General features: G+C 40.5%; 1 protein-coding gene across 1 annotated transcript in view; it reads left to right on the top strand.

Annotated features, from left to right (window-relative positions):
• ALDH1L1 (aldehyde dehydrogenase 1 family member L1) overlaps positions 1-1,239 on the top strand; it is a 93,358-nt gene extending 92,119 nt beyond the window's left edge. Inside the window, exon 23 of the mRNA XM_024580385.4 lies at positions 934-1,239. Coding sequence (XP_024436153.1) covers positions 934-989 — 56 coding nt within the window. The 3' untranslated portion in view covers positions 990-1,239. The remainder of the gene's footprint in view (positions 1-933) is intronic.
• The last annotated feature ends 10,997 nt before the right edge of the window (positions 1,240-12,236 follow it).

The following is a 12,236-nucleotide window of genomic DNA, read 5'->3' on the forward strand; positions in this document are numbered from 1 at the left end:
AGTTTGATCTGGTGACGCAGATCCCAGCCCGCAGGATCTGGTGTTGTGGCTGCAGTATACAAATACACACAGACTACAGAAATCCTGTGGAGAAAAAGGGATGGCATGGCCACTCCCTAAGTGAGAGAGGGCGAGAGAGCTAGAGAGAGCTGACCCCTGCCTGGACAGGCTTTTATTGCTTTTCTGGGCACATTACATCGAGGATGGTCCTCATTTGCTATTCACAGGTTTACCACAGGTGACTACCTTTTAAGGACAACAAAGGACAGAATACTGCTAATTACTTCAAAGACAAGGATGTTACAGCTCAAGGGGGCAACTGGTCACACTCCATACTTGGGTGGTTTAGCACAGATTTTAGGAAGATGAAGATATTCAGTAAACATTTGCTGCCTCAATTCAGGGTGAGGGAGTTTTAGCAAGAGCAAGTCTCATAGCAGTCAAGGTACAATGCAGGCCTGATTTTCCATGGGTGAACCTATCCATGGACGTGGGTCCTGCCTGCCAACCTCACTTCCCCACTGGCTTTTCCAAGTGGGGCTGAGCCACATTTCCCATGCATGGAACAGTTCCCCACAATCTGGAATTAGCTGGCAGGCAGCAGTGGGGAGAAGCTACAACATCTGAGTAATAGGAAAGCACCAAGAGAGCCTTTCAGCTGCTCTGGAGCTGATAAGGCTGCCCTCTCTTAAGTGGAAGTGGTTGGACCTGGGAAAATCTCTGGGACAGTGGTCCCAACAGATTGGTCTGTATTTCAATGCCTGTTGGAATCCTGGTTCCCCATCTCACTGTGACCCCCTGGGTGTCAGTTTCTCACCTGTGACTGGAGCTGAGTCAGAGTTGACCCCACTCACTTACTGAAGGGGTCCATAAGGTAATGTGAGTGCAGAAGCTGCTATGATGATGATTCCAATGGCATGTGCTGTCTTGCAGGAGAGGCGGCCCTGAATGAGTACCTGAGGGTCAAGACAGTTACTTTTGAGTACTGAAGAAAGGTCTCATGAGAAGAAAGCCTCCGTCTCACCTTCCACAACCTGACCTGCCTCCCCTGGCAACCTGATTGTCCTTCTCACCCCTGCCTGGGTACACAGCTCCTCCACCTAAAGTGGCCAGTGGTGCCTCCTGCCTCCAATCCCTGTCCCTGTCCCTGCCCCAGACCCTAGCCCTCCAACCCCAATCAGAGTAACATTTGGCTTGGTGATAATGTGGCCCCATGGTGAATAAAGTTTTTGACCAGCAGTAACCAGCACCCCATGTGTCTTTCCTGCCCATCTGGGTGTGCCCTGGGTGGCCCTGTGAGTCCTGGCACACAAGTGAGCTTTTGGGGCCCTGGAAAGCCAGTCGCCCTGGGAAGAGAGATACAGAAGTGAGAAATGGGTGTGTATCAGCTCCAGTCTCAGAAAGTGGGTGCTAAAAAGGAGTTAAGAGTTCAAGAGGTTTGTGGGGGTAATATTTCCCCCACTCCCCTCCACTGACAGACACCAAGGGGAGGAAGCAGGAAGGGCTGAAGAAGCTCAGACTGTGATACAGCCCAGCTCCATCAGCAAATGTGGTCTGTTGTTGGAGCCTCCCTAGGGAAAAAGGGCCTCAGCTGACCACTGACCAGAGCACACTGCAGTGGGAGGCAGCCCTGGGATCACCATGGGGCCATTGTTCCAGACTGGCATTTCAAACTAGGGCAATGCTCAAGGGGGTTATGGACCTGTCTTAACACAGACCAATCCCACATCTGCCTTTTCCTGGGCCCACATGGTTTTGCCTCAAACACCTCTAGAGCCGGGGCATCAACAGTGGAATTCAGGCTAATGCAACTGGCCTCAGCTGGTCCTCTTATGCTCCTCCCAGTGTGAAACATTCAAAAGGGTCAGCCCTGTCTTCCCTGCAAACAGCCCTTCACAGCAGAAGAGCCAGCAACACCTTGAGGACAGGCCTATCCAAACCTAAATTAAGCCAAGAAAAACTTTTCTCCTTTGGATGTACAGATAGACCTTGGTTTTAGCCAGGGCACCCACAATAGTTCTACTTGAGACCTCTGGTTTACATATGCATGACTAGGCTCCTAGTTCTCCCTCTTCAAGTGTTTTCCTACAATTATAAAGAAAGTATAATAAACTTCCCAGTCTTTTCCTTTCTATGTACTTCTTGCCTGTGTGACTTCTTCACTTTTACATAGAATACTTCACTTCTGACATTTCTGGTCACCAAATAAGTGAGAGTTTTTCTCACATCAAGCAATTTGCTATAACACCAACTGAGTGTTGTATGATTTACTCAATTCTGACACCATCTACCTGGAGATAGCATCACATCCTACATGTTAAGGCTCAGTCCCACAAGACTGCTCCCACCGCACTTCAGATGTCAATCTGAAGATGTCAGTTAGTAGGTCCCAGGGTTATCTCTAATTTCTATCTAATATAGCTATAAATTGAAAGTTCCCATGACCTTCTCCTTAGGATCAGTTAATTTGCTAGAGCAGCTCACGGAACTCAGGGAAACATTCATCTATGTTTATCAGCTTATTATATATCAGTAATAATGAATGCAATAAGGATACAGACGAACAGCCAGATGAAGAGATACATGGGGTGAGATCTGGGCAAGTCCTGAGTACAGGAATGCCTGTCCTGATAAGGATTTGGTTGCCAATCTGGAATCTCTCTGAACCCTGTACTATGGTTTTTATAGAGGTTTCCCCAAGTAGCTACAATCAATTATTAACTCAATTTCCAGAGAGGGGAGAGGTCCCCTCTCTGGAGAAGTGGGTGTGGATGTGTGTGTGGGGCTGAAGCTTCCAAACTTTTAATCATGGGTTGGTCTTTTGGGTGACTAGTCCTTATCCAGGAGTGATCTGTGGGCCCACTCAGAGTCACCTCATTACAACAAAAGATGCACCTAGTGCTCTATCACTTAGAAAATTACAAGGGTTTCAGTTCTGTGCCTGGAACAAGGGACAGAGAACAATATCTATTTTCTATTATCTCATAGTAAGGATTGTAAGACTTAGTTATTCCCCATTTCCTCTTCTTTGTCTCCTTTCTGAAGTCATAGAAACCCCAAATTTTAATCTGGGAGTGTTTGAGCACATGGCTGCCCCCAAAAAGACTTGATTTACAGCCTCCTTTGCAGGTAGGCAGTGGTCATGGAAACCAGTCTAATGGACAGAATTTGAGTGGGAGTGACATGTACCACTTCCAGATATGCCCCTTAAAGGAAAGTCAACTGTCACTCTCCTTCTTTTCCTCTCCTTGGGCTAGCTCAGAGCAGAACCAGTGGACACAGTGGTGAGCATCTTCCAACCATGTGGATATGACAACACCTGGGGTGGGGAAAGGGATGGACCAGCACATGAGGGAAGAAGTCTAAAATCCCCAACATCATGGAGGTGCATATCAACTGAGGAAATTGTCAGCAGACTATAACATGGGAAAAATATACCTTTACCGTTCTTTTTATAATTTTTAATTATTTTTTATTATCCTATTACATTTGTGCCAATTTTCCCCCCTTTGCCCTTTCCCACCAATTCCAACCCCCCACTCCCACAGTCAGTTCCCATACTGTTGTACATGTCCGTGGGTCAGTTGTACATGTCCGTGGGTCAGTTGTACATGTTCTTTGACTAGACCCTTCCCCTTCTTTCCATCGTTACTCCCACTTCTCACTGTTCAGTCTGTTCATGTTTCCATGACTGTGGTTCTATTTTGTTTGTTAGTTTACTTTGTTCATTAGAGTCCTCTTATAGGCAACATCATATGGTATTTATCTTTGATCAACTAGCTTATTTCACTTAGCGAAATAATCTCCAATTCCAACCATGCTTTTGCAAAAGGTAGGAATTCTTTCTTCTGCTGTATAGTACTCCATTGTATAAAGGTACCATGTTTTTTTTTATCTGCTCATTTAATGATGGGCACTTGGGCTGTTTCCAATATTTAGCTATGGTATATATAGTGCTGCTATGAACATAGGGGTGCCTAAGTTCTTTAGAATTGGTGATTCAGGATTCTTAGGATATATTCCCAGAAGTGGATTCACTGGGTCAAAAGGCAGTTCAATTTTTATTATTTTGAGGAAATTCCATACTGTTTTCCACACTGGCTACACCAGCCTGCATTCCCACCAACAGTGCACTAGGGTTACCTTTTCTCCACTTCCTTGCAAACACTTGTTGTTTGTTGATTTTTAATGACAGCCATTCTAACAGGTGTAACATGATATCTCACTGTGGTTTTAATTTGTATCTCTCTGATGGCTAGTGATATATATTGAGCACCTTTTCTTATGTCTATGCACCATCTGTATGACCTCTTTGGAGAAGTGTCTATTTCAGGTCCTTTGCCTATTTTTTAATTAGATTGTTTGTCTTCCTGGTGTTGGGTCATATGAGTTCTTTTTATATTTGGAGATGAAACCCTTGTCCAGTGTATCGTTGGCAAACATGTTCTCCTATACAGTTGGTTCCCTTTTCATTTTGATGATGCTTTCTTTAGCCATACAGAAGCTTTTTGCTTTGATGTAGTCACTTTTGTCTATTTTTGCCTTTATTTCCCTTGCCCTGGGAGATATATTGGCAAAAATATTTCTATGTGAGGTCTTTGAAATTTTCCTGTATGTGTTTTCCTCTAGGACTTTTATGGTGTCATGACTTAATATTTAAATCTTTTATTCATCTTGAATTCATTTTGGTGTATGGTATAGATTGGTGGTCTAGCTTCATTTTTTTTGCACGTGCATGTCCAGATCTCCCAACACCATTTATTGAACAGGATATTTTTGCTCCAATGTATGCTTCTGTCCTCTTTGTCAAATATTAATTGACCATAGAGACATGGGTTTATTTCTGGGCTCTCTATTCTGTTCCATTGATCTATGCGTCTGTTCTTATGCCAGTACTAGACTGTTTTGATTACCATGGCCTTGTATTATAGTTTGATGTCAGATATTGTGATCCCTCCTACTTTCTTCTTCTTTCTCAAGATTGCTGAGGCTATTTGGGGTCTTTTTTGGTTCCATATAAATTTTTGAAATATTTGTACTAGGTCTGGGTAATATGCCATTGGTATTTTAATAGGGGTTGTGTTGATCTATAGATTGCTTTGGGTAATATGGACATTTTAATTATCTTAATTCTTCTGGTCCATGAACGTGGTATAGGCTTCCATTCATTTGTATCTACCTTAATTTCTTTCTTCAGTGTTCTGTACTTTGCCCCGTGTAGGACTTTTACCTCTTGGTTAAATTTTATTTTTCTTGTTGCTATAATAAATGGGATTTTTTTCTTGCTTCTCTTTATGATATTTCATTGTCGATATACAAAAGTGCCATTGATTTCTGAATATTGACTTTGTATCCCACTATTTTGCCGAATTCACTTATTAGATTAAGTAGTTTTTTGGCAGAGACAATTGGAATGTCTATGTACACTATCATGTCATCTGCAAATAATGACAGTTTTGCTTCCTCCTTTCCAATTTAGATGCCCTTTATTTCTTTTTCTTGTCTGATCACTGTGGCAAGCTAGCAATTCTAGTACTATGTTGAATAAGAGTGGTAAAAGCAAACACCCTTGTCTTGCTCCTGATCTTAAGGGGACAACTTTTAATTTTTGCTCGTTGAGTAATAATATTGGCTGCAGGTTTCTCGTATATGGCTTTTATTATGTTGAGGTATGCTCCCTCTAGTCCCACTTTGCTGAGTGTTTTTGTCATAAATCAGTGCTGGGTTTTATCAAATGCTTTTTCCACATCTATTGATATGGTCATGTGGTTTTCACCCTTCATTTTGTTTATGAGGTGTATTACATTTATTGATTTGCAAATATTGTACCATCTATGAACCCCTGGGATGAATCCTACTTAATCATAGAGAATGATATCTTTAATGCATTGCTGAATCCTGATTGCCAATATTTTGTTGAGGATTTTAGCATTTGTGTTCATAACTAATACTGTAGTTTTCTTTCTTTGTTGTGTCTTTATATAATTTTGGAAATAGGATAATACTGCCCTTGTAAAAGGAGTTTGGGAGTCTTCCCTCTTCTTGAATTTTTTGCAATAGTTTAAGAAGGATAGGAGTTCTTCCTTAAATGATGAATAAAATTCACCTGTGAATCCATCTGGTCCAGGACCTTCCTATGCTGAGAATTTTTTATTACTTCTTCAATTTCACTAGTTGTTATTGGTCTTTTCAGGCTTTCTGCTTTGTTTTGATTCAATTTTAGAAGATTGTATGTTTCTAGAAATTTTTCTGTTTCACCCAGGTTGTCTAATTTCTTGGACAACTACTATGTATATAGTTGTTCATAATAGTTTCTTACAATCCTTTATATTTGTGTGGAATCGATTGTAACTTGTTCTCTTTCATTTCTGATTTTATTTATTTGGAGCCTCTATTTTTTTTCTTGGTTAGTCTGGTTGAAGGCTTGTCAATTTTGTATATCTTTTCAAGGAACTAGCTCCTGGATTTTTTGATCCTTTGAATTGTTCTTTTAGTTTCTATATCATTTAATTCTCCTCCTATTTTGATTATTTTCTTCCTTCTACTTGCTCTGGGATTTTGTTTGTTTTTGTTCCTCTAGTTCTTGTAGATCTAGGATTAGGTTGTTTATTTGAGATCTTTCTATATTCTTTAGGTGGGCCTGTACTGCTATGAACTTCACTCTCAGTAATGCCTTTGTTGTGTCCCATAGATTTTGGGTTGTGTGTTCATTTGTTTCCTGATACTTTTTGATATCTTCCTTGATCTCCTTTTGACCCACTCATTACTTAAGGACATGTTATTCTGTCCCTGTGTCTTTGAATGTTTTTGAGTTTTTTCCTTGAGGTTGGTTTCTAGTTTCAATCCATTTTGATCTGAGCACATGCTTGATATGATTTCATTTTTCTTGAGTTTTTGAGTCTTGTGCCCTACCATGTGGTCTAACTTTGAAAAAGTTCCATACATATTTGAGAAGAAAGTATATTTCTCTTCTTTGGGATGAGGATTTATATATATGTATATAAAAATACATAATAGCTCTCGGAAGATGGTGGTGAGATAGGTGGGAGCGGAGTCCACTTCCCCTCAACACCAGTGAAACACCTAGCTGATCTGAGGAACAGAGTGAACAGCCAACAGTATTCCAGCATATATAAAGATCGGAGACCAAAGATAGAGGACATTGAAAGATCAGACGGTAAGAAGAGTGCTTAAGGACAATAAGGTCCCTGGGATCTGCACAGGAACCAGGGCGGCTGAAGCCCCTGCTGGCTCTCTAGGAGGAAGGAAGAACACCCAGCAGAGGGGAGCTGAAGGGCTAGGGCAGACTGCATTCCCCAGAAAGACTCAACCCAGTAGGGGGCTGAACTACCCCATAGCAGCACCGAGAGCCCCTAGCATCTAAGACAGCAAAGAGCAAGAATGTAGAGTGTGAGTTGCCCTGAATTGGTGCAACTCAAGGACAGAACAGCTGGTGAAATAAAGGCCTAGTGGGGAGCAGAAGGACCCTGAGGAACTGGACTGGAGGCTGAACAACATCGAAGAGTGTGGCTCAGGAAGGGAGAAAAGTGAAACTAATCCTTCCAACCACACACTCCCATTCCACAGACAGGATTACCAGCAGAACTAACCTGACTGGTTTAAAGCCAGCAGAAGACTATTTTTTTTTCCTTTCCTCCTTTCCCCCTAAATTCCTTCTTCTTTTCTGTCCTTCTTTCTTTTTTTAATTCCTTCTTCCTTCCATCCTTTACCTTTTTTATTCCTTCTTCCTGCCTTCTTTTATTTATTCTTTTGTTTAAATTTTTGTTAAAATTCATTCTTATCTTGCCTCTGATCTTTCTTTATTCCTTATTACTTCCTTCCTTTCCTTTTCTATTCCCTTTTCCATCCTTCCATTCTCTTATTTTTTTTTGACCCCCTTCCTCTTTTTCCCACAGTTGAGACAAGAAAACCTGGAGTGCTGAAAAGACCAGAGTTAGACCATGTTACATCCATGAACATCAGCTCAAGACCAGTGAGCAAAGGAGATTAAGGAGACAGCACCACTAAATCCCATTGGCATTCAACCATACAAGTTAATACCATAAACCCAGGGAGTCAGAATAGATCAATTTAAGAAGCAGAGGCTAACAAGAAGAGTCTCACAAACAATGGGAAGACAAAGAAACAATCCCCAAATGAAAGGAAAAGAGGAAGCCTCAGAAAGAATGCTAACTGAAAAAGAGGCAAGTCAACTATCATATACTGAGTTCAAAGCAATGGTTATCAGGAACCTCACTGAGAACTCTGAGCTCACAGAGAACTACCAGAAACTACAGGGAAACTACAATAAACTCACTGCAAACTATATCAACATGAAAAAGGAAAGAGAAACTATCAACAAGGACCAAGACGAAATGAAGAATACAACTTCTGAATTGAAGAACACAGTAGAAGGAATGAAAAGCAGACTTGATGAAGTAGAGGATCAGATCAGTGAGCTGGAGGACAAAGTAGAAAAAAACACCCAGAAAGAGCAAGAAAAGGAAAAGAGGCTCAGAAAGAATGAAGAGGGATTAAGGGAAATGCAGGACAACATGAAACCTAACAGTATCCGTATAATAGGAATACCAGAAGGAGAAGAAGAGCAAGGGATAGAAAACCTGTCTGAAAAAGAACTTATGGAAAATTTCCCTAATCTGATGAAAGAAAAAGTCACCCAAATCCAGGAAACAAGAGAGTCCCAAGCAAGAGAAACACAAAGAGGCCCACTTCAAGACACATCATAATTAAAATGGCAAAATCCCAAGACAAAGAGAGGATCTTAAAGGCAGCAAGGGAGAAAAGGGAAGGAACATACAAGGGAGCCCCAATAAGGTTAGCAACTGACTTCTCAATGGAAACGCTCCAAGCCAGAAGAGAATGGCAAAAAATATTCCAAGTAATGAGAACCAGAGGCCTGCAACCAAGACTACTTTACCCAGCAAGGCTCTCAATGAAGATAGAAGGCCAAATAAAGAGTTTACCAGATAAAAGAAGTCTAAAAGATTGCACTTCCACCAAACCAGCTCTGCAAGAGATGCTAAAGGGACTACTTTAAGGAAAGGAAGGAAAAGAGAAAGAGAGAGGAACACAGGTATGAAAAAATGGCAATGAATAACTACCAATCGATAATAACCTTAAACATAAATGGATTAAATGCTCCAATCAAAAGACATAGAATAGCTGAATGGATAAGAAAACATGACCCACACATATGCTGCCTACAAGAAACCCATCTCAGGACAAAAGACCTACACAGACTGAAACTGAAGGGCTGGAAACAAATTTTCCAAGCAAACGGACAGGGAAAAAAAGCAGGGGTAGCAATACTCATATCAGACAAAATAGACTTCAAAAGAACGGCCATAAAGAGAGACCCAGAAGGTCACTTCATAATACTCAAAGGAAGAATCCACCAAGAAGACATAAACATTGTAAATATATATGCACCCAACATAGGAGCACCCAAATACATAAAAAAAATCTTGAAGGACTTCAAGAAAGATATTGATGGCACCACAATTATAGTAGGGGACTTTAACACTCCACTGTCAAAAATGGAGAGGTCTTCCAAACAAATTATCAACAAGGATATGGTGTCACTTAACAATACCCTAGAGGAAATGGACTTAACTGATATATATAGAGCTTTTCATCCCAAAGAAGCAAAATACACATTCTTTTCAAGCGTACATGGAACTTTTTCAAAGATACACCACATGATAGGACAGAAAGCAATTCTCAACAAATTCAAGAAAATTGAAATCACATCAAGCATTTCTCTGACCACAAGGGACTGAAACTAGAAACCAACCCCGAAGGAAAAAACCCCAAACACTCAAAATCATGGAGACTGAATAGCATGCTATTAAACAATGAATGGGTCAAGAACGAGATTAGGGAAGAAATGAAAAACTTTCTGGAAACAAATGAAAATGAACTCACAACAACCCAAAACCTATGGGACACAGCAAAGGAAGTCCTGAAAGGGAAGTTCATAGCAATACAGGCCTACCTAAAAAAGATAGAAACATTTCAAACAACCTAACACTACGCCTACAAGAAGTCGAGGAACAACAACAAAGGCAGCCCAGAGCAAGCATAAGGAAGGAAATAACCAAGATCAGAGCAGAGTTAAATGACATAGAAACTAAAACCACAATTCTAAGGATCAATGAATCCAGGAGCTGGTTCTTTGAAAAGATAAACAAAATCGACAAGCCTTTAAGTAGGCTCATCAAGAAGAAAAGAGAGAGGATCCAAATAAACACAATTAAAAATGAAAGAGGAGAGATTACAACTGATACCACACAAATACAAAGGATTGTAAGAAATTACTACAAAGAACGGTATGCTAAGAAATTTGAAAACCTAGATGAATAGGACACATTTCTAGAAAAATATAATCTTCCAAAACTGAATGAAGAAGAAGCAGAAAACCGGAACAGACCAGTAACAGCAGACAAAATTGAAGCAGTCATCAAAAAACTCCCAACACACAAAAGCCCTGGACCAGATGGTTTCACAGGAGAATTCTACAAAGCACTTAAGGAAAGCTAACCCCTATCCTTCACAGACTATTCGAAAAAATCCAAACTGATGGAAGACTCCCAAAATGTTTTTATGAAGCCAGCATCATCCTAATTCCAAAACCAGATAAAGACACAGCCAAGAAAGAAAACTTCAGGCCAATATCGCTGATGAACATGGATGCTAAAATTCTCAACAAAATATTGGCAAACTTCATCCAGCAATACATTAAAAAGATCATACACCATGACCAAGTGGGATTCATCCCAGGGATTGCAAGGATGGTACAATATTCGCAAATCAATAAACATAATACATCACATCAAAAACTGCAAAGACAAAAATCACATGATCATATCAATAGATGCGGAAAAAGCATTTGATAAGATACAGCACCCATTTCTGATAAAAACACTCAGCAAAGTGGGAATAAAGGGAGCATTCCTCAACATAATAAAGGACATATATCAGAGACCTACAGCCCACATCACACTCAATGGACAAAAACTTAGAGCTTTCCCACTAAGATCAGGAACAAGACAAGGATGCCCTCTCTCACCACTCCTATTCAACATAGTATTGGAAGTCCTAGACACAGCAATCAGACAAGAAAAAGCAATAAAAGGCATCCAAATGGGAAAGGAGGAAATGAAACTGTCACTGTTTGCAGATGACATGATAGTGTACATGGAAAATCCTATAGACTGCACCAAAAAACTACTTGACCTAATAAATGAATTTGGCAAAACAGCTGGGTACAAAGTCAATACTCAGAAGTCAAAGTCATTCCTGTACACCAACAATGAAACTGCAGAAACAGAAATCAGGAAAAAAATCCCATTTGATATAGCAACAAGAAAAATCAAGTACGTAGGAATAAACCTAACCAAGGAGGTAAAAGACCTGTACTCAGAAAACTACACAACACTGAAGAAAGAAATTAAGGAAGACACAAACAACGGGAAGCATGTACCATGCTCATGGATTGGAAGAATTAACATCATCAAAATGGCCATACGACCCAAAGCAATTTATAGATTCAATGCAATCCCTATTAGAGTACCCATGAAATATTTCACAGATATAGAACAAACATTTCAGAAATTCATATGGAACCATAAACGACCCCAAATAGCTGCAGCAATTTTGAGAAAAATCATCACCAATCCATTATTATATGAAATGCAAAGGGGCTTGTTTAAGAAAAAGAAGAAAATGAAAACTATGAACAATAAAATGGCAATAAATACATAACTATCAACAATTGAATCTACAAAACAAACTAAGGAAACAAGAAGAACAGAGACAGAATTATGGATACAGAGAGGATTTTGATAGCTGCTTGATGGGAGGTGAGCTTGGGGCAATCGGTGAAAAGGTGAGAGGATTAAGAAGTACAAATTGGGGGATTCAGAAGATGGTGGCCAAGTGGGTGGGAGCCTAGTCTACTTGCCCTTGCACTCAACTCGGACACCTAGCTGATCTTCCAAAAATAAAGTGAACAGTCAATGGAATCTTAGCTGATAAGAAGTTTGGAAGCCAAAGAGTACAGAAGATGCTACAAAATAAGCAATAAGGAGGTTTAATAGGTGTATGGGACAGGTCCTGGGGTGTGGCCCCAGCAGCCATAGCTGCTGTGGAGCCGGCAGCCATTGCACCTGCATCCATGCAGAGCCTTGTCAGACATATCAGCCTAGTGGAAATCC

This window comes from Desmodus rotundus, chromosome 10, assembly GCF_022682495.2.
Source record: "Desmodus rotundus isolate HL8 chromosome 10, HLdesRot8A.1, whole genome shotgun sequence".
In the NCBI taxonomy this organism is placed as follows: Eukaryota; Metazoa; Chordata; class Mammalia; order Chiroptera; family Phyllostomidae; genus Desmodus; species Desmodus rotundus.